Below are 21,429 nucleotides of genomic sequence, written 5' to 3' on the forward strand. Positions count from 1 at the left end.
GCTGTTTTTTGTTTTACCTCTTCCACATTGGCAAAACATTTCCCTTTGAAGACTTTTTCATTCAGGGAAACAAAAAAAAAGTTGCTTGGGGCAAGATGGGGTAAATATGGAGGGTGGGGCACAGGGATCATGCCGTTTTTAGTCAAAAACTGAACACTCAACACAGTGTGGGCAACTGCAGTCATAAATCACTCATCATGACATCAAAATTACAACTAAATTATAGAACAACCATCACTCAGATCTGCCAGAAATCGAGTTGAATGGAAGTCTGACCACTACAGAATTGAATAAATCACATCCATCCAGGGTGGTAGGAGGCACAGAGGCACAGAACAGGTTGGTCCCAAATCCACGTGTAGTGGATAAGTTTGGCAGGGATCTCTTGGGAGCAAAGAGTCCCAGCCTCACACCAGGCCCCCCAGCCCAGGATTACAGTACCAGGAAGATAAGTCCCCATAACTTTTGGCTGCAAAAATCAGCAGGGACTTAGTTGGCAGAAGAAACTTCTGTAGTGTTAGGCAGTTCCTCTTAAAGATCCCACACACACATGCCATGGCTGGTGGGGCTCACTGGATTGAGTGCCAGCTTATGAACCAAAGGGTCGCCAGTTCGATTCCCAGTCAGGGCACATGACTGGGTTGCGGGCCAGGTCCCCAGTAAGGGGCACATGAGAGGCAACCACACATTAATATTTCTCTTCCTCTCTTTCTCCCTCCCTTCCCCCTCTCTAAAAATAAATAAATAAAATTCTTTTTTTTTAAACGATCCCACACAAGGACTCACCTACTCAGACTCACTCCCTCTAAGCTCCAACACCAGGTAGCCACTTGAAAGGTACCAGTGACATACATGGAGGAACCAAAGTATCTGGCATCGAGGGGAGAACAGGGGGACAGCTTTCTCCCAGAGAGAAAGCTGGGCAGAGGCCACTGTCCCTTTTCTGAACCCTCTTGTCACAGAGCCACAGAACCCTCTTGGCAGCAGGTGCCATATTGGAGACTCCATCAATCTGGTTTTCGCTGTGCTGGAGATCCCCTGAGACTCTGCCCACCCAACTTATAGACCCACCCAAGCTTTTCCATATGAACACAACTCATGCTTCACAACTTCCTAAATCCTCTCAAACAAGTAGCAGCTGGCCTCAGTGAGGCCCCCAGACCCATACCTCTTGTTAAGTGCCCCCCCCCATGCCTGGCACTAGTCACAGCCAGACTAGATTCATACCTTGGCTTTGCCTGGGAATCCCCAAGCCCAGTATAAGTAGCAGCCATCTCAGATTGCTTTATAGTCCAGGCAGGGTGACTCTGGGAAAAACACCGGTGGGGGCTGACCTTGGCCTAGACCACCTGGGAAACCCCAGAGCCTGTGCACCCAGTGGATAGGTATAAGCCATGTTGGAGCATCACCACCCTGCCAACTGCACAGCTGATCCTCCACAGAGGGCAGAGGTTGGTGGTCAGTGGTCACAGCCAGTCCTTGCAGCTGACTGGTCTGGGTAAGTTCCTCCCAATGACCTGCCAACAGCAACCAAGGCTCAACTACAAGAGGGTGTACTCAGCACACACAAATGGCACACCTCGAGTACATAGCTTGGATGTTAAGGGAGGCCATGACACTGAACACTACAGGACACCTACTACATCATACATTAGGCCATGCTACCAAGACAGGGAGTCACAGCAGCTCTACGTAATACATAGAAACAAACTCAGGGAGGCTGCCAAAATGAAGAGACAAAGAACCATGGCCCAAATTAAAGAACAGATTAAAACTCCAGAAAAAGAACTAAACAAAATGCAGGTAAGCAATCTATCATAGGCAGAGTACAAAACACTGGTTATAAGGATGCTCAAGGAAATTAGTGAGGACCTCAACAGCATAAAAAAGATCCAATCAGAAACAAAGAATTCACTCATTGAAATGAAGAACAATTTACAGTGAAACAACAGTAGAGTGGATAAAGTCTACAATCAAATCAATGAGTTGGAACATAAGGAAGCAAAAACAAGCAATCAGAACAATTAGAAGAAAAAAGAATCCATAAATATGAGGATAATGTAAGCATCCTCTGGGCAACTTCAAGCATACCAACATTCACATCACAGGGGTGCCAGAAGGAGAAGAGAAAGAGCAGGAAATTGGAAATCCATCTAAAAAAGTAGTGAAAGAAAACTTCCCTAATTTGGTGAAGGAAATAGACATGTAAGTCCAGGAAGCACAGAGTCCCAAACAAGATGCATGCAAAGAGGCCCACTGCAAGACACATCCTAATTAAAATGCCAAAGGTTAAAGATAAAGATAGACTCTTAAAAGCAGCAAAAGAAAAGATATCAGTTACCTACAGGGGAGTTCCCATAAGACTGTCAGCTGATTTCTCAAAAGTAACTTTGTAGGCTAGAAGGGATTGGCAAGAAATATTCAAAGTCATGAAAAGCAGAGACCTACAGCCAAGACTGCTCTACCCAAAGAAACTATCATTTAGAATCAAAGGTAGATAAAGAGCTTCCCAGACAAGAAAAAACTAAAGGAGTTCATCATCACCAAACCATTATTATATGAAATGTTACAGGGACTTATTTAAGAAAAAGAGTATCAAAACTATGAACAATAAAATGGCAAGAAATACATATCTATCAACAACTGAATCTAAAAAACAAACTAAGCAACAAGAACAGAAACACAATCTTGGATATGAAGAGAGTTTTGATGGTTACCAGATGGGATTTGGTTGTAAGGAATGGGTAAAGAGGTGAGGGGATTAAGAATTACAAATAGTGCCCTGAGTGGAGTGCCTCAGTGAATTGAGTGTTGGCCTGTGAACTAAAGGTCCACTGGTTCAATTCCCAGTCAGGGCACATCCCTGGGTTGTGGGCCAGGTCCCCAGTAGGGGGCGCATGAGAGGCAACCACATGTTGATGTTTCTCTCCCCCTCTTTCTCCCTCCCTTCCCCTCTCTAAAAATAAATAAATGAAATCTTTTTAAAAATTACAAATAGTTACAGAATAGCCATGAGGATGTAAAGTACAGTATAGGAAATGGAGTAGCCAAAGAACTTATATACATCACCCACGGACATGAACAATGGTGTGGGGATTGCTGGAGGGAGTGGGGGGTACTGGGTGGAAGGGGGCAAAGGGGTAAATATTAGAACTGTAATAAGATAATCAATAAAATATAATTAAAAAATAAATCACCCATGATGAAAAGGACAAATGCATGGAGTCTTAAAAAAAATTCACTGAAACCAAATGCAGCCTCTCACAACAACGCCAGCTGGTACACTGATACAGACGGGTTCCTAGAACACTCACCTGCTGGGGGAAGTCTGTACTACAAGGGGCCTGCCCTCCCAAAGATAATTCCAGTTATTTTAGTGTACCCCCTCACATATGAATGTTTCCTAGGGGGAAGTACAAATCAACTAATTGTATAATAAAAATTTATAACTATTTAAAGAAACTTCATCACCCAAAGTAATGCATTTTTAGAAGTATAATACTCAAAAAGAATATTAAAAAGAACACTTACGGGAGAAGTGAAAAGGAAAGTATTCAATCATAGTAAGTTTTTTCTCATTCACGACACACTCAGAACTTGTGTCATTGCACTCAGAAAGGTGCATAAAGCTAAGCATTTTTAAGGTTTCAACACCATTAGTCCTTGGGGAAATGCTGATTAAAAGCATAATAAAATATCACTAGATACCTACCAGAATGACTAAAAGATGGACCATAACAAGTGTTGGCAAGGAAGCAGAAACACTGAAACTGCTGGTGGGAATGTAAATGGTGCAAGTACTTGGGAAAAAGTTGGTGACTTATTATAAAATTAAATAACACTCATCATATGACCCAGAAATTCCATTCCTAGGCACTGTATTTTGCCATGTTTAATGCACACCCACATTTTTGGTGCATAAGTATAAGTAAAAGGATTAAGAACATTTATATAGATAAGGAATTAGTGCTACCCATGTACAATGCACATCCTTATCTTCCCCTCAAAAATTTGGGCAAAAAGTGCACATTATACTTGGAAAAATATAGTATTTACCAAAGACAAATAAAAACACATCCACGCAAAGACTAGTACATGGATATTCATAAGAGCTTTATTCGTGATAGCTGAAAACAGACAGTACCTCAAATATCCAGCAACAGGGAATGGATAAGCCAGTTGTGGTATATGCATATATACTGCTAGGCAAAAGAAGGGAACTATTGATTTATATGACATGGATGAATATCAAAAGCCTTATAGTGAACAAAACAAGCAAGAAACACAGGAGTCCATAATTTGTGATTCCACTTACATGAAGTTATAGAAAAGACAAAAAACTATAGTGAAAGAAAATAGCAGTGATTACCTGAGGCACAGTGTGAGGGATAGGACTGACTGCAAAGGGACCTGAGGGAACTTTTAGTGTCGTGGCGATGTTTGGTATCTTGCAGAGGGTAATATTTCACAGGAATATACATGTGTAAAACTTCACTGAGCCAACAATTAGGCATGTATACAGATGCCTAATTGTAATGTAAACAGACTTTCAAATGACTACTTTGAGCTGTTCAAAAATTAAATTTGTCTCACAGAACAGAAGGTCAATGAATAGGTTAAGAGGCCATTTGGCATGTGGAATGGATGTGTGCTAATGGACAGTTTAGGTAGATAATCTTTAATGTCTTTCCCAATCCTGAGATACTCTATTATTAATAGTGAATATCACCAACTATTAGCTTTCTACCTTAAAATGGCCCCTTCAACTTTTTTATCAGGGAAATTTTATTATGTTGGAATATAATAACACAATCAGCAAACTATATTGCAGTTCAGGGACCTCTATATTCATGGCGCTTTAAGGTAATAAAGACAACATGAATAAAAATACTATATCCGGAGAAAGATCTTACCAGCTGTGCAGCCAAGACACTTGAGAATTCACTATTCATGGCATATGGGAGTGCTGTCTGTGCTCTTGAACCATACGTAGTCTGGAACCTCTTCTTTATCTCATTCAGAAAATTAAAGGCTCGGGAACGTTCAAAATCCTGAAGAGAGACCAACACAGAGTTCAAAAGCAAACAAAAGATGACATGGATGATTAACAACAACCATAAGAAAAGCTAACATTTACTGAGCAATGATTCCATGAGAAGGAACTAACACTGACCTCATTTTACAGATAAGTAAACAAAGTCCCTGAAAAGGTAACTAACAGCTAAAGGTCAGATAACTAGTAAATGAGTGAGCTCAGAGTCCAATCCAAACATGTTTGACCACTGCCAACTGAAGACAGCAGAATGTAGGTTAGTTTCTTAAGAGCGGGAATTGGGTTTTACTTCCCCCATATCCTTCACAGGATCTATTAGATAGCCCAGCACAAGATGTCCAACAAATTCTAATAACAGTATAGTGTTTCATACACAAAGATAACACTACTGACACAAATTTAGAACTGATTTTTTTCAATAGTGGTGATACATTTGAAAAAAAATCAAGCGATGTACTCTTGTCTGGTTCCAGCTAGTCAAAAAGTATTTTTAAACACACACACACACACACACACACACACACACACACACACACACACACACAATTACAGATCAATAAATAAGACTCAACTCTGACCAGCCCAAAGTTAATGGGATTTATTTCTCATCTACTCCAAGCCCTTTGACTTCAGTTGTTTTAGATATAGCTGCCTTTAAAAAATAATTTGTAAAAAATCCTGTAAGAAACCAGAGACAAAAATCACCATGCGGATCACTGTGGCTGACATTCATCTCCATTCACCTGAGGTGGCTGTCTAAGCCAGGGGCTCTCAAACTGGGGTCAATGGTCCAAACTCAAGGGGCCAATGTACTTAGATGGAATAAAAACTACATTGTTATTTTTACCAATCTTTTTTTCCCACAGTTGTTTTTAATAGGTTTATTGAAATATAATTTATAATGATTACCCATTTTAAATGTATAATTTTATTTTATTGCTGTTCAAGTACAGTTTTCTGCCTTTTTCCCTCACCTCTCCCCACAACCCCATCCATCCCCACCTCCTTCCCCTGTTTCCACCCCTCCTTGGTTTTGTCCATGTGTCCTTTATAGTTGTTCCTGAAAACCCTTCACCCTTTTAAACTTATACTTCAATTGTGAATGTAGGTAGCAAACCAGAGTAGTATTATTAGAGGGTACCTAGGAGTCTGTCACCAATAGAAATATTTTTTTCATATGCCACCAGTGATAGACATTTCAAAATGTGATTTATTCTCCACTTCAAAATTATTATTATTAGTTATTAGATCCATGACTAGATCTTATTAATGAATTCATAAAGAAGCATATATACATTACTATGTCAATTTTTAAAATATTGTGAATACTATCTTTCAATATACTTGGTTTGGTTTATAGTCATGTACTTTACTTCATATTTTATAATGTGTCTTCACAGGACTTTTCTTTCCTCTAGGAAAAAAGTTGAATTTGTACTGATACTGCTTAACTCATGATTCTCCCCAACCCTGTTAAAACAAAATGATGGACCAGTGCTCAATAAAGTTCTATATCATAAAAAAAAAAAACATTCTTGGAGGGGACCATGAGTGTCAAAGGGGTCTGTGACACAATAAAAGCCAATACCTGGCTTTCCAGCCTGGCTGGAATAGCTCAGTGAATTGACCACTGGCCTATGAACTAAAGGGTCGCTGGTTCAAATCCTAGTCAGGCCACATGCCTGGGTTGCTGGCCAGGCCCCCGGTGAGGAGGGGCATGCAAGAAGCAACCACACATTAATGTTTCTCTCTCTTTCTCTCTCCCTTTCCCTCTCTCTAAAAATAAATAAATAAAATCTTTTTAAAAATTAAAAATAAATGAAAAATAAAAAAGCCAATAACTCATACCTATGGTAATCATATCAATTCCATATCTCTTATCAGTAATCGACTTAGAAATAAAAATGCAGCCTTGTCCTAGCCAATATGACATGAAAGGAAGTCCACTTTCAAAGCAGAGGTAGGGGAGAGTGTGTGCCTGGGAAAAGTTTCCTCATTCCTACAATAACAGACTCGAGCAGAAATAGTCAGTCTTCTCTGGACACAAGCATAAATAAGGGTGTGGCTGCATGCAGCCATAGGGGAATGGGGAATGTGTCTGGGAAGAAGCTGACACTACAGATAGCAGAGGAGAGAAAGGGTCACGGTGACATTGTTAAGTTCAGTGAGTATTTTCAAATACTTAAAGCCAACCTACCAATGTGAACTACAAGTCTACAAAGCTGATCATAGTGTACTGTGATTTCCCCAACGTTCATATACATTAGACAATTCACTAATTACTGACTAGAGGAATGAAATAATTTAATATTTCAGATACATTTTGAGAGGGCTTGATGCCAAAGTGTGATAATTATGAACACCAATTCTTACTACACAATAGGATAAATGTAGAAGTTGCAAGAAGTTAGCTAAAACTCTACCAAAACCAAGCTGATTTGTATATACTCAGATAACGACTCTTGTCATTTGTTGCTCTATATGATAAATGGGAAGTATAGAAAAACATTTCCAGCTGTGGACAGTGATATACATGTCACCTTTACCCACCACAGACACATAGTTAAGAACTGACTCTATTATTAATAGTACACTTAGTTAAATAGCAAATGTCTCCAAGTTACTTACATCATCAGTGATACAAAGGTATACAATCCTGTCTTGGCAGATGTAATGAAACAAATAACTGTAGGATAAAACGCATACAAATTATGTGGTTATGAATAATACATCTTTCACTTCTATCTTCTACATATAAGCAAATTCATATTAATGTGACCATATTTTTACAGATACTGTCTGTTGTTTCTCTTTACCTCCAGTACACATACCTGTTTCTCTCAAACTGATAGGAATGAATAAAAAATTAAAAGAATGTCTCTACCCTAGCTATATAGCACAACAGTGTGCACATTACCAATTAAAATGATAGCTGCATAAATGTATCATTTAGACTCTTACGGCCTGGACACAAGATGACATCTTAGGAGGGTCATGTAAGTAAAATTAACCCCCCAATGAGCCGTGTGGTCTTCCTTGCATTCTCCTAAGATCTCAAAGCAAATACTTTTTGCCTACCAAATACTTAACAATAACATTTGTTTGGTATCTGCTTTGAATTGGTAGCTGGTCTGGGTGCTGAGGATACAAATGAGCAAAATCATCAGTCCCTGCTTTCACAGAGATCACAGTGAAGGTAATTACAGAGCAGCATGGTAAGCAGGATGAGGAATTAAAGTCAGTACATGGTACTCTGGGGACCTACAGGAGGTACCTAACAGAGTTGGGCTAAAGGTAACAGGAAGGATATCCTGGAGCAAATGATGTCTAAACTGAGACCCAAGGAATGAGTAAGAGAAGGCAAGGTAACGAGTGAGCAAAGTATTCCAGAGTGAGAGACCTAGAAACTTAAGGTCTTTGAGCAAATAATGGGTTTAGGAAAGTAAAATTAGTTCATATGATTAGAGTATAAAATGTGAGGGAAAAAACTGACTGTACAGATGAAGCTGCAGAAGTAAGCAAATAGCAGGTTATGCAAAGCTTTAAAACCTCACTATGCATTAGCCTAAGAATAGTGAACAAGGGGAGTGTGTGATCAGATTTGCAATATAGTAAGATGCTTTGGCTAGAGTGTGGAGAACCGACTGCAATGAGGACCAGATAGGAGACTCCTGCATGTAAAAAGCAATGAGGGAAATAAAGTACTATAAGCAGAAGAAGAAGGGACAAAGAAGAAATAGAACAGAATCTGATGATTGGCTACTGGGGGTGAGGCACAGGGATAATTTGACTTTGCCTCCCAGATTTTTACCTTGGGAGTACCTGTTGAATTACATTATTAATGTTTACATAAAGCACAGGTGGCAAACACAAGGCCCTCCCTCGCCTTGTTTTATCCCACCCGACACCTTGTTTCTACCAGGTGGCAGCGCCAAGTTCTCGCTTAACTGTTAAGGAGTAGTTACATTTATACAGTCCTAAAATTACATCTGGCCCTTTGAGGGCAACTGCGAGGCTGATGTGGCTTCCAGTGAAAATGAGTTTGACACCCTTGACATAAAGGCTTGCTGTGAATTACAAGGAGGTATGGGAACCCAGATGTCTTCCTCCACTACTTTGAAACAGTTCACATCCATCCAAAAATGACTTCCACATTGCCATATCTGGTGGTTCTCTCTGAAACATTTAACAGTGTTGACCACTTCCTTTTTTCAGGGAAGTGTTTTCTCTCCACTAGATTTCTTGATACCACACTTGCCTAGTTTATGTTGTCTCTTTCCTCCTTTGTTGATGTCTTCCAGCATCTTTAGCCCCCTGCTTTCTTCACACACACTCCCTTAAGGGCAGCATCTACTCTCACATTCTGTTGTTGATGTTTGTTTTCAGCTACCACAATTACAATGACGATTCCTAAACCTAGATCTGACCTATGTCCTGAGTCATTGGCCTGCATATGCTACTGTCTACCAGACCTTCCAACTGGATATACCATAGACGACTTGAACACATGTCCAAAATGGAAGTCATGCTTTTCCCTACCAAATTTATTTCTCCTAAATCACGCTTGGGGGTAACTTGGTGCAAAGGTGACCAAAGTTAATTAATTAATGAGGCCTGCTACCAAGGAGCCTACAGTCAGGGGACAGAGATAAAAATAAAGTGCAATAATACAGTGCAATAAGTGCTATAATATGAATAAACCAAGGTTCCTAGGGAGACACACAAAAAGGGGGCATGTGGCCCATCTTGGAGTTCAGGGATTTCTACAGGAGGAAACATCTCAGCTCAAGAAGACAAATTTAGATTTGTTAAAAGTAAGACAAACACATTCCAGTAAAAGATACTAGCTACTGCAAAGGTTAGGAAGAGAGAAAGAATAGGCATTGAAATGAAAATAGCTAAGTGCGGCTGAGAATAAAACTTAGGGCTAAAGTAGTGAGAGATGACATCAGAGAAGGGAGCAGGGGCAGATCTTAAAGAATCTTCCAAGTCATGTTAAGGAATGTTACCCTGAGGGGTAGGAGTGGCTCTGCAGGAAGGGACAGGAACAGAACTACCCTTTTACAAGGACTAAAATGATAATTAAGACAGTATTTCCTTTGAGACCTGTAAAATGAGCAAAACTTTACCAGGGGGCCTAGGAGGGGAAGGATATTCCAAGATGCAAAAGCATGAAAAAAATATACTAAGGCTTGAAGTAATATGGCTGGGTCGGGGAATGGCAAGGGATCCTACAAAAACAAGGATAGAAAGGTCAGGAATGAACAAAATTGTGAAGGCCAAGTTTGGGCTTTAGTCTAAAAGTCATGGGTTTTAAGCAAGGAAGTATAATCAGAAATGTGAAATACTTCCTGGTCTTGCCTGTAAAAGGACTGCAAGTGCTTTCCCTGGACATTTTCCTAGAAACTGATTAGAAACACACAGACAGTAAGTCTAATAAATTTTGGAAGAAACTATGAAGCCATAATCAGAATAAGCTGGCTTTATTTTATCCCTCAGGCAACCTGTAGGCCTCTAAACTATACCAGCAAGCAGAAGACTACAAAACCTGCACAGTTGCCAAAGACGACACACTCTCTAACACCCATTTTGAACGTGGCAAAGGGAATGATGGACCAGGAAGAGCCTCCTAGAAAACAAAGCCAGGAATCAGAGAGAAAAGATAAGGAAATATCTCTAATCCATTCCCTGGTTACAACATGGGATCTTTGAAATTGCCGTGCAGTAGTTATTTTAATATTGCTAGGCAGCAGGGACTTCTACATATTTCTTGTTCTTCCTCTTTCTAAAAGGGAGTTTGTAACTTCCACTGTGGTGGTGCTGTTCATATTTCACCCTTGTCTGCTGGTGGGGCTGGAGGAACAGAGGGAACATATGACTTGTCTTTAAGCTTATGGTCAGTGGGTCACAGGAACCAGCCCTGGGCCTGATGGAGAGGACTGTGTATCACCCAGACTCTCTCTGGACTTGGAGCTGGACACAGTAACCAGATGAGTCTTTGGGGACACCTCCTACAAAGAGGAGGTGTGTTCTATCTTGGGAAGAAGAGTATACCCAGACATTTGGGTAGCCCAGAACAGTACACTGCAAGATTGCAAGTTGTTTCCTGATCTCCTAGAACTTCCTGCAGAGTAACAGAGTTTTAGCTGAGCATATGGCTGCACAGCTAGAAATGACACATCCTGGCTTCCCTTCCACATAGATTAGCTACTTAACTACACAGCACATAATAAAATGTAAGCAAAAGCTTCTGAACAGTAAAGTATCAGGCCACTTCTGGGCTTTGCTTTTAAAAATACTGGGCAACCACAGGGAGGTAATAAGAACTGAAGAAGCTGCCTTAGCCAAAGTTGGAAAGCTCTAATTAAAAATGGTTGAGCCACCCCACCCGCTCCGACATACTCACCTCTGGGCTATCTAATTTAAGTTAACACTGTATTTTGGGGTTTCTCTTACAGTAGCTTAGACTAGATCCTAAATTATAGGAGTTAGCCCTAGTAAGCAATGAGGACCTCCTTTTGAGATACGAACTAAGAAAATGAGCATGGGTTAGGTAACAAAAGTTTTTTAAGTATTAATGATGAAGGTTAAGGTACTTTTAATACTAAGACTGCCCATCCATGCCCTGTCCACTCCCTTCTCCAACCAATCAGCACAGTGATCTTTCTAAAGCAAAGCCTAACCATGTCAACTCTGGCTGAAAGCCTTCAGTGCCTTTCCACTGTCCAGGGTGTGTGTATAGTCCAATCTCTTTACATGGCCTATAAGCTCCGACATGACTTCTCTTCTATCCATCTCTCTAGTTTTATTCTTGTCATGCTTGGCACCAGTCACCAAAAACAAAACAAAACAAAACAAAACAAAAAAAAAACACACCTGCATTTCCCTAAACATATCCTTTGATGCGATGCCTCCATACTTCTTTACTAGCTGTTCCTTCTACTTGAGATGCCCTCCACCTACCCACCACCTCTCACACTCTACTACAACTATCTATGCATTTGACTGTCTCCTGCATTAAACTGTAACCTCCACGAGGGCAAATACCGAATTTCTTGTTGTATCTCCAGCACCACACAAAGCAGTTGGCAACAGTCAAGTGCTCAGTAAATATTTACTAAAAGAATGAAGAAATATTATGCATTTTATCTGTTTCAAGTCTCACATATCACAGAGCTCTATAGCAAAATCAGTTTCACATCTCACATTTCCATATCTTTCTTTGAAAGATATCACTTCAAATGATAGAACAAAATAATTACAAGTTAAATTCATAGTTACTAGAACTAGACACGTTCTAAGCTGGCAAAGGTTACTGTTCTGTCAGCTTATTCAAATGATCTACCAATGAGTTTCTTTTCTAGTTTTATACTGTCCTGATTATAATAATAGAATTCATTTCTTTTACCCTCTACCCATGCAAAGCAGAACTCACTTGCCGTGTGAGTACGTTAGTTTGTTATTTTCAGAAGGTATCTTAGCCAGAATCTGCTCTGTCACCTCCAGGAAGTTTCCTCCACACCAAGCATGTTTGGCAAGGATAGTGGTTCCCCTGGCAACAACAGCAAAAAGAATGGCCATGGCTTCAATCTATCAAAAGGAAAAGAGACACACAAGACTCAGAATATTTCTTTGACATGATCTTTCAAAAGTAACTGACTATCATTTAGCAACATCTACCTGGAGACAGTACTGACCAAGACACTCTAACATCAAATGTAACATGTAATTACAGGTTTGACAAGTACACCACAGTATTGTATAAGCTTACAACCTAAATTATGCTGATATGTGTACATATAGAGAGACATACCAAACACACACACATATATTTACATACATACACATATATGTGTGTGTACAATGATAGATAGCTTGCATTTATAAATTATACAGCACAAACTCATGTCACCCTTTAAAAAGCAGTGATGTAAAGATGTCTTCATCCTTTAGTGCAGTAATGCCATTCTGAAAATTTATTCTTGGGAAATAATTCAACAGAAGTTAGACTCTAGATTCATAAAGATACCTATGAACAAGAATAATAGGCCACATTTAGTAAGTGCTTACTATGTGTCAGGCATCATTTTAAGCATTTTTCAAATATTAGCTGATTTAGCTCTCATATCTATAAAAGTATACACTATTATGATACTTATGTTAAAATGAAGAAACTGAAGTATAAACAACTTACATAATTTGCCCAAAATTACACAGCTAGTAAGTGATAAAAGCTGGGGTTTAAACCCAGGCAGTATGGTTCTAAAATCCACAACTTTATCCTTATATGTATACTGCCTCTACCAGAAAGGCATTAATTATCCCAAATAGAAATGAAGTGAAAATAACCCAAACCTTCCACAAGAGAGGGATGATTCTATAAATGATGGCAAGATCCTTCATAAAACATTTCTAAAACAACGCAGCATGAGTTTAAGATTATTTTTGTCATTTTATGAATCTGTACCATTGTTTTCCTACCTATCAGCCCAGTCTGTCTTATCTAATGATATACATTTATGAAACAAATGCCTTCCTAGTCTTCCACTAACTCTTCAACTTAATGTTATTTGTTAACATGTCTCCTTTTATCCAATAAGTCAGTGGTTCTCAAACTGCAGTGTGAATGAGTCATGTTAGGTGGCAGAGTCAGAGCCACTTATTAAAATTTCATTCTTGGCATCATCCCCTGAAATTCTGATTCAGTAGGGCTGAGGTGGGGCCTTGAATATGTATTTAAGACAAGCCTGCCTGGATGCAGATGATTCACACAACCATATTTTGTGAAACACAGCAACAGATATAAAGTGTTTGAGGTCAGGGGAAGCACCAATTCCCTTTTGGAACACTAGCACTGAAGGACAGTGCACAGAGAAGTGCTTGTCTGTCTCTGGAGCTGAACTCCTCTCATTCCATTCTCTAAATGAGTGTGTTCCCCAGAGTTATGTCCTCAGCCATCCTCTTTCTGGATTTCTCCTTACACATTTGTAGCAAGTTATAATTTCCAAATCACTTTTCATACATTACAATCCTTGATTCTAAACCTTCAACTGACCGTGTAACATGCTCCACGTACTGCTCCATTTCTTAAAATCATCATCTGGAAACACTCTCTGCTTCTCTATCTCCTTTTAACTCAAGTTACTATCATCTGGCTTTTGTCCTGAACACTCCACAAAACCATGCTTGCTGAGATCACCAACAGCCTCTCTGTTGCGAAATTAAGTGGTAACTTCTCTATTCTCACCTTACTTGACTTCTCAGAACAGTCAACACCACCAACTAAACCTTCTTTCTTGAAATCCTCCTGCATGCCTAGCTCTCCTGTCTTCTTGCTGAGTCTTCCTACTCTAGTTTACCTCTAAACGTTGAATTTCCACAGGGATTGGTTCTGCACTCTTATCCCTAGATTAGCTCATCTAGACCTGCCCTTTTAAACATGATTTATTTGCTGAAGATACATTGCATGCAAAGATCCAAAACAAAGCAAAAAAGAAACAAAGGCACATCATAACTGAGGGAAAACCAAAGGTAAAACCTAATGTGCAACCAACAGTTGAGGGAAAGGGAGATGAATAGGGAAGCACAAAGACGGGAAAGTGAAAGGAAAGCCAGAGGAGTATGGTGGCCTGGAAGCCAAAGGGAAAGAAAGCTTCAAGGAGGAACAAGTGTCAGGGCTGGGCTGTGTTCACTGATGCACGGTATGACTCGAAAACAGTCACTGAAATTTTATAAGGAAGGAGGTCATTGGTTAGGGTCAAACAGACATGAAGTGGAGTGGAACAAACACACAAAGAGAAACAGAGATGAAAAATCATGTGGTTCCTGACACAGAGATGAAAAAGTAGTAGCCTCAGTCCCTTAGCAATGTGAAGAATAAAACTGAGTTTGGCAACAGTACAAAAACATCTAGTGTCTTAGTGTACCATAAGTTCATTATGAACTGACTTGAGGTAATTACTTAAAAAGCTTATGTAATCTTAAATTACATTAAGAAATAGGGTATCTTGATCTCTTTAAGAACTACTGCCATTATACTCTGTGGTGGTTAGAACACAACTGGAACACTGACTTCAACTCTGGGTATAGTATTTCAAGAATGCACACAAGGGCAACAGTATGGGTGAGAGGACTGGAGATTGTATCGTTTGAAGACTGTCTAGAGGAACTAGAAACATTTAACGTAAAAAAAGAGAAGACTTAGAGGGAATGTCTTAAAGAAGACAGCAGTCTTCAAGTTTATATAAAACAGTCACCTAGAACAGGGTACATTATTTGGAATATAATTAGGAACAATGAAGATAAATTATAGGGAAGCAACTTACTGTTCAATTAAAGCAGTCCCCAATTGAAAAACACCTGACTATTAAACATCAAATACATAGCAACAAAAACTTTACTTTCCTCTCAGATCTCACTAATAAGAATTAATTAAAAATCCCACCTATAATCAAGTCTCACCTGCCCCCACTGTAGATCTCTTGCAATAGAATCTGTAATGTTTTTTTTTATTTTAATTGTTGTTCAAGTACACTTTTCTGTCTTTTATTCCCATCCCAGCCCACCCATCCATCCCTCCCCACCTCCCTCCCATTCCCACGCCCCCTAGTTTTTGTCCATGTGTCCTTTATCCTTGTTCCTGTAGACCCTTCCCCCTTTCCCCTGAAATTCCCCTGAAATTCCCTCCCCTCTCCCCTCTGGTCTCTGTCTGTAATGTCTTAATGAGTATTGGGGCAATAGAAACAACTGTGGCATAAATAACACTACAGTTGAAATCAGAAAACCTAGCTCTGCTAATGATTAACAGTATATGAATGTCTAATAAACTATAGAGTGCTATACAAATATAATATTCAAGAAGAAAAAGAATGAAAAGATAAGTCAGAGAGAGAAGAAGAAAAAAAAGATAATGGAATGGAATAGAAAGCCTTGTCTCAACACTATTCTTCTCTGTCCTCTTGCTCACTGCTTGCTTGGTCCCAGAGCCATCATCCCAATTCTATTTCATTCCTGCTCAGAACTGTGTATGAGTTTCCTGTGACTGACATTTTTGAAAAGTACCAATAGCTGCAAGGCTTAAAACAACAGAACTGTATTGTCTCATAGTTCTGGAGGCCAGAAGCCCCAAATCAAGATGTTGGAAGGGCCATGCTCCCTCTGAAATCTGTAAGGGAGAATCCTTCCTTGTCTCTTCCTAGCATCTGGTGGTTTGCTGGCAACCCATGGCATTCCTTGGCTTGCAGCTGAAGTACTTCAGTCTCTGCTTCCAGTCAGTGTTCTCCATGTGTCTTTGTCTCCACATGGCATTTTCTGTGTCTCTTTTCATATAAGGACACCTACTGCAGTATGACCTTATTTTAACTTACATCTTAATTTATATCTTAATGAACACATCTGCAAAGACCCTATTTCCAAAAAAGGTCACATTCACAGGTACCAAGGGGAGAGGATTCAACATATCTTTCATGAGGACACAATAAGCCCCCATATTAGAAACTAACTGGTCCTCTCAATTCACTCCTACTCTCCCTTCCTTATATTCACATCACCCGAACTTGCCTCCCTCTACTCTCCAAAACCTCTATCCCAGTTCTTTACTTACTCATTTAAGAGTCTTCAGTAATGGGCCAGAAGGGCAACCTCCAATAGCTTGGAGTTAATAAAGGCCTGTTTCTATTGCCTAGAAGTTTCCAAGGAAAGGACATTCTTGTTCCAGTTTTGGGGATTCCAAAAGAAAAGATATGCTATGGGTGAATCCAAATGAGCAATCTGGATGCAGTTTCTTATAGAAGAATTATTATAAATTGTAGTGAAGGTCTTTAAGTCCTCAAATTAAAGGGTAAGTAAAATGCTACTGGTTGATGTAACCATCAAAAGGTCATAAATAGCATTACTTATAGAGGAAACTGCATCCAGAGTGTCAAACTATAATCTTAGGAAGGAACCTTTGGAATATATCCATTTGTAAGGAAAAGACTGCCTGTATTTAAAAAAAGTGTTAACAAAATAGCATAACAATGATGCAAATGTTCCTCAGTGGAGGCATCTTCAAGTACAGATTGAATAGTTTCAAGTAACTGATTGGGGCAAAAAGCCCAGTCAGTGTTTCTCACATTCCAGTCTATGTGTTCTGAAAATTTTTTAAATTCTGTATTTTATTTTGATAAAATTATATAATGCACATCAGGGGTGTCCAACCTTTTGGCATCTCTGGGCCACACTGGAAGAAGAAGAGTTGTCTTGGGCCATGAACTAAATATGCAAACACTAACAAAAATTGATGAGCAAAAAAAGGTTTTAAGTAAATTTATGATTTTGTGTTAGATCACCTTCATAGCCACCCTGGGCCACATGTGGCCTTGGACTGAGGCCTGGATACCCCTGACTGTGTATGAACATTCTGGATCACCCATGCATATAAGCTATAAATGAGGGATGACACACAATTCAGTGCTCCATTTGCATTATGAAAGCATAGGTACCAAGAAATTCCCTAAAATGACAATGCTTAATTTTTAATGTATTAGAAGCATGTCTGGCTGCTCTTATGTTGTCATATTCTAAAATCATAATGACAATCATAACTCAAGTACTCTGTATTTGTCATGTTTTTGCTCAGTTATAAAGATGAAATTTATGTTTTATAGTAACAACTTACAACTGAAAGATACCTTCATGGAAAAAACTTTAATTTTAAGAATTGAGATTTTTATCTGACATTCTGAAAATGACAATGTGGCAGAATGACATGAGCACATACACTATCTCAGACTAAGGAGAAAATAATATCTAAAGATGTGTTTGTACCAAGTGGAAACCAATGATACCATAATGTGCTGTATAATAAATAAAGGCTGTGTGACAGTTCCAAAAGAAGAAACTGGACGAATTAACTCATTACATAACACATGGTAATAGACAATGCAAAATAAAAAGTATTCCATATCATTATTTATAATATTGTAAGGGAATGTATTATGCTAATCCTTGCAACAGTTCATCAGCAGAATGTTTCACTGGAAATCCACAATGGATATTAACTTTTTCCCACCCTTGTATTGTGCGGCATACTATTAAACTGGCGCATTAAATTAAATGGTGGGGCATGCAAGGTACTGAGGAAAGAGATTAGAACTCATTTTAGGAGGAAGTTATGGGACAAGAGAGGACACAGAAGAGAGAACAAGTTAAAGAAGATAAATAAGCAAACCTGACAAAATGGAATGGTCCACATTTGGTTAATGAGAAGGCATAGGGATAAGCCCAATGGCCTTATATAAAGAAAGCTTGAATAAATTAAGTAATTTGGATTGGATCAAATAGTTTTTCTATTTCAGTTCAACACATATTTTCTGAAGGTCTTCTATGTGGTAGTCAATATAGTAGACACTGGAATATGAAGACCAGTGAAAATCAGACCTCTACACTCAAGGGAGCCATAGTACAATGGGGAAGACAGACACAAATAAATGCAATAAAATGTAATGAGTGAATAATCTAAGAATGCACACAACTGTTCAGGAGATTTGCACTTATCTCACCTTGAATGAAGATAAAATATATGTGTCAGCATATGTGTTAGGAATTTTCTCAGTATATGTCACAACTATTTCTCCTTGGAAGAAAAATCAATGCATCTGTTTTATCCTCACTAGGTTCTCAGTGTCCGGTACAGTGCCTGGCATATATCATTCCCTCAAGTATTTGTTGAATAAATGAATGGACATTGAGTACGGTTTGGTTTTAAATATACTATACATGACATAACTTTATTAGTAGGAGCTGGCAAAAATAATATTTCGATCACCAACTATCTACCTAAGCAAGATAAAGCAGCTGATCTGAGAATACTCCATTCCCCAACTCTTCTGTCTGAGTCTTAGGAGGAAATAAGCCAACAACAGATAAGTCACTGATTCTGATGTAATAACCTTGGGAGAGACAGAAGAATGAAGAACATTGATACGACAAAGGAAAAGAAGAAGTATTTATGAAAAGCCTTAAGCCTGGTCATGATGCAGACCGTTCTTGCTGGTATTGCAAATATTCTTTCTGGGTGATCCTCTTAGGCCCAACCCAATCCCTCTGACTTTCTCAGAACAGTAACCTACTGTCAAGTCAGCCACTTGTTTTACTTTACATTAACTACCACTACCTCATATAACGTGATCTTGCATTCCTCTGTGTTCCCACACACACGCATGTAAATTACAGGGAGCAGCGATTTCCTGTGTCTTGTTTCCTGCTACATCCCAGGCAGTTAGACAAGTGTTTAGCACATATTAGCTATTCAGTAAGTGCTCTCACACACAGCTATTCAAAGGGAAAGAATGTCCCAAACATGACAGTATCCTCCGGGATCAAGGATGGGACCATGGAAGTGCAGGTAGTTGAGAACAATTAGTAAGACAGAAAAGTGTTTGATAACTGATTGTAGGTGTTACGGGAGAGGGAGATGTAAAGCATGTACCGAAGAATGTATTACATGGTCTGAGTTTGTTAATTTTGGTCAATAATAATAACTTACATGTTTGACATTGAGAAAACAGGTCTGGGTGGAAATAGAGTTTCTATCCGAACGGAGGAAGAAGGATGTCAACAATGAGCGGTAGAGGAAGGGCATGCAGAGGACTAAAAACCCACGTAGGGGCTCAGAAGGAGGGGAGGCAGACAGTGACGTCATTAAAACGTGAGCGTGCAGAAGAGTTTTCAAAAGACTCAAGCGATTTAAAGGCTACAGAAAGGTCTTGCAGAATGCCAACTGAAGGAAAGTTATCATTTTTTCCCCTCCTGTAAGTGACGCATTCTGACACTCCTTAATTCCAGGCCTTTTCAGCGGCAAAAAACTCACTTGGCCAAAGTTGCACCTGTCCAACAATTAGGACTGTCGACAACAGAGAAAGCCCAAGTCATCCCTGCACTGCCTCCTCGTTCTACCCAAACATGTTCAGGTCGACACCTCTGCCCACCCTCCGCCGTCATTTCCCCGCCTTCTGCCGACCGCGCCCCGCTCCATTTACCTGTGCGGGGACCCACTGAGAGCGCGGGGGCTCGGGACGGAGGGGTGTGGGTCAGCTGGGGTCGCTGACTGCCCACTCCCAGAGACAGCTGGGACCGGAGGGCGCCAGCTTCCGGGTACAAGCCCCGCCCGCGCGGGGACTCCTGGGAATGTGAGCACTCCACCAATGGGTGCGGCAGGAGGGGCGGGACCTGTGCTTTCCCAGCCACCACACTTCCCAGGAGCCGCATTGCATTCTGGGAGTGGTAGTTCCGACTGGCGTACCGCGTAGTCGGTCACACTTTCAGGCAACAACTCTTGTAAACATCAAGCACTAGTCCTGCGGGAAAACGAGAAGATGCAGGGTCACAAAGACTTTACCAGCACTAAGTTGGCGGAATAAAGGAAGAGCTGATCTTGTCCCACCATCTCCCTTCTTAGTCTTAGCAGATAATATTGCCTGTTAACTTCACATACAAAATAGAATTCATCTGGAAGGAACTCCCTCTACTTTCGCCACAAAATTTTCTAACCTCCTCGGACACCCCATAAATCTTTTCTCCTTATCTTTTGCAACAACAACTACTACTACTACTAATACTACTACCAATCTACTTTGATCTAACCTCTCTCATCTGCTTTACAACCTCATTCCCTTTTGCCAACTGAGTCTAGCTCCACTGATGAACCCTCTATTTTTCCTTTTTACTACCAGCACTTAAAGATTGTCAAAGATTCTCTCATCTAAAATATTCCAAAATCATCTTTCTCAGCCCCACACCCCCCAAACCGCTCACCACACACAGACTTAACCTTGTGGTCTTTCTTCCACCTCTCCTTTCCAGTCAAAATTCTTCAGTGTTGCTGAAACAAATAGATAACTTCTCAAGAATTACCATATTTCAATTCTTCAGGATGTTACATGGATTATTCCCCTCCTTCTTGAAAACTTCTGTCTTAGTTTCAGCTGCTTTAACAAAATACCACAGATTGGATGGCTTAAACAACAGAAATTTATTTCTCACAGCTCTGGAGACTGGGAAGTTTCAGGCCAGGGTGCCAATATGGTCTCGGTCTGTTGAGGACCTGCTTCGTGGCTTGCAGGCTGCTGCGTTCTTTCTGTATCCTCACATGGCAGAGACATCATCTCTTTCACATCTTTTATAAGGGCACTAATCTCTTATAAAAAGGGATTCATGAGAGCTCCGTCATCATGGCCTAATTACTTCCCACAGGCCCTACCTGTAAACACCATCACTTTAGGATCAGGGCTTAAACATATAAATTTCCGTGGGGAGCACAAACAGTCACTTCATAGCGTTCTTTAGTCTCAGCCCTTTTTAAGATGTTTCATTCTCCTGGTTCCTTTCTCACTTCT

At 39.9% G+C, this 21,429-nt stretch overlaps 1 protein-coding gene across 2 annotated transcripts in view; it reads right to left on the reverse strand.

Annotated features, from left to right (window-relative positions):
* Positions 1-20,208, reverse strand: part of VAMP7 (vesicle associated membrane protein 7) — a 43,817-nt gene extending 23,609 nt beyond the window's left edge. Inside the window, exons 1-5 of one of the 2 annotated variants that reach the window (XM_045817387.1) lie at positions 20,074-20,206; positions 12,966-13,082; positions 12,489-12,643; positions 7,682-7,739; positions 4,914-5,051 (exon numbers count right to left, since the gene is read on the reverse strand). In XM_045817387.1, coding sequence (XP_045673343.1) covers positions 4,914-5,051; positions 7,682-7,739; positions 12,489-12,634 — 342 coding nt within the window. In that variant the 5' untranslated portion in view covers positions 12,635-12,643; positions 12,966-13,082; positions 20,074-20,206. Of the gene's footprint in view, positions 1-4,913; positions 5,052-7,681; positions 7,740-12,488; positions 12,644-12,965; positions 13,083-20,073 lie in introns of both variants that reach the window. The other variant, XM_045817388.1, reaches the window with a different exon arrangement.
* Positions 20,209-21,429: the final 1,221 nt, after the last annotated feature.

Source organism: Phyllostomus hastatus, unplaced genomic scaffold (genome assembly GCF_019186645.2).
Source record: "Phyllostomus hastatus isolate PE091 unplaced genomic scaffold, TTU_PhHast_1.1 phas_scaffold_255, whole genome shotgun sequence".
NCBI lineage: Eukaryota > Metazoa > Chordata > Mammalia > Chiroptera > Phyllostomidae > Phyllostomus > Phyllostomus hastatus.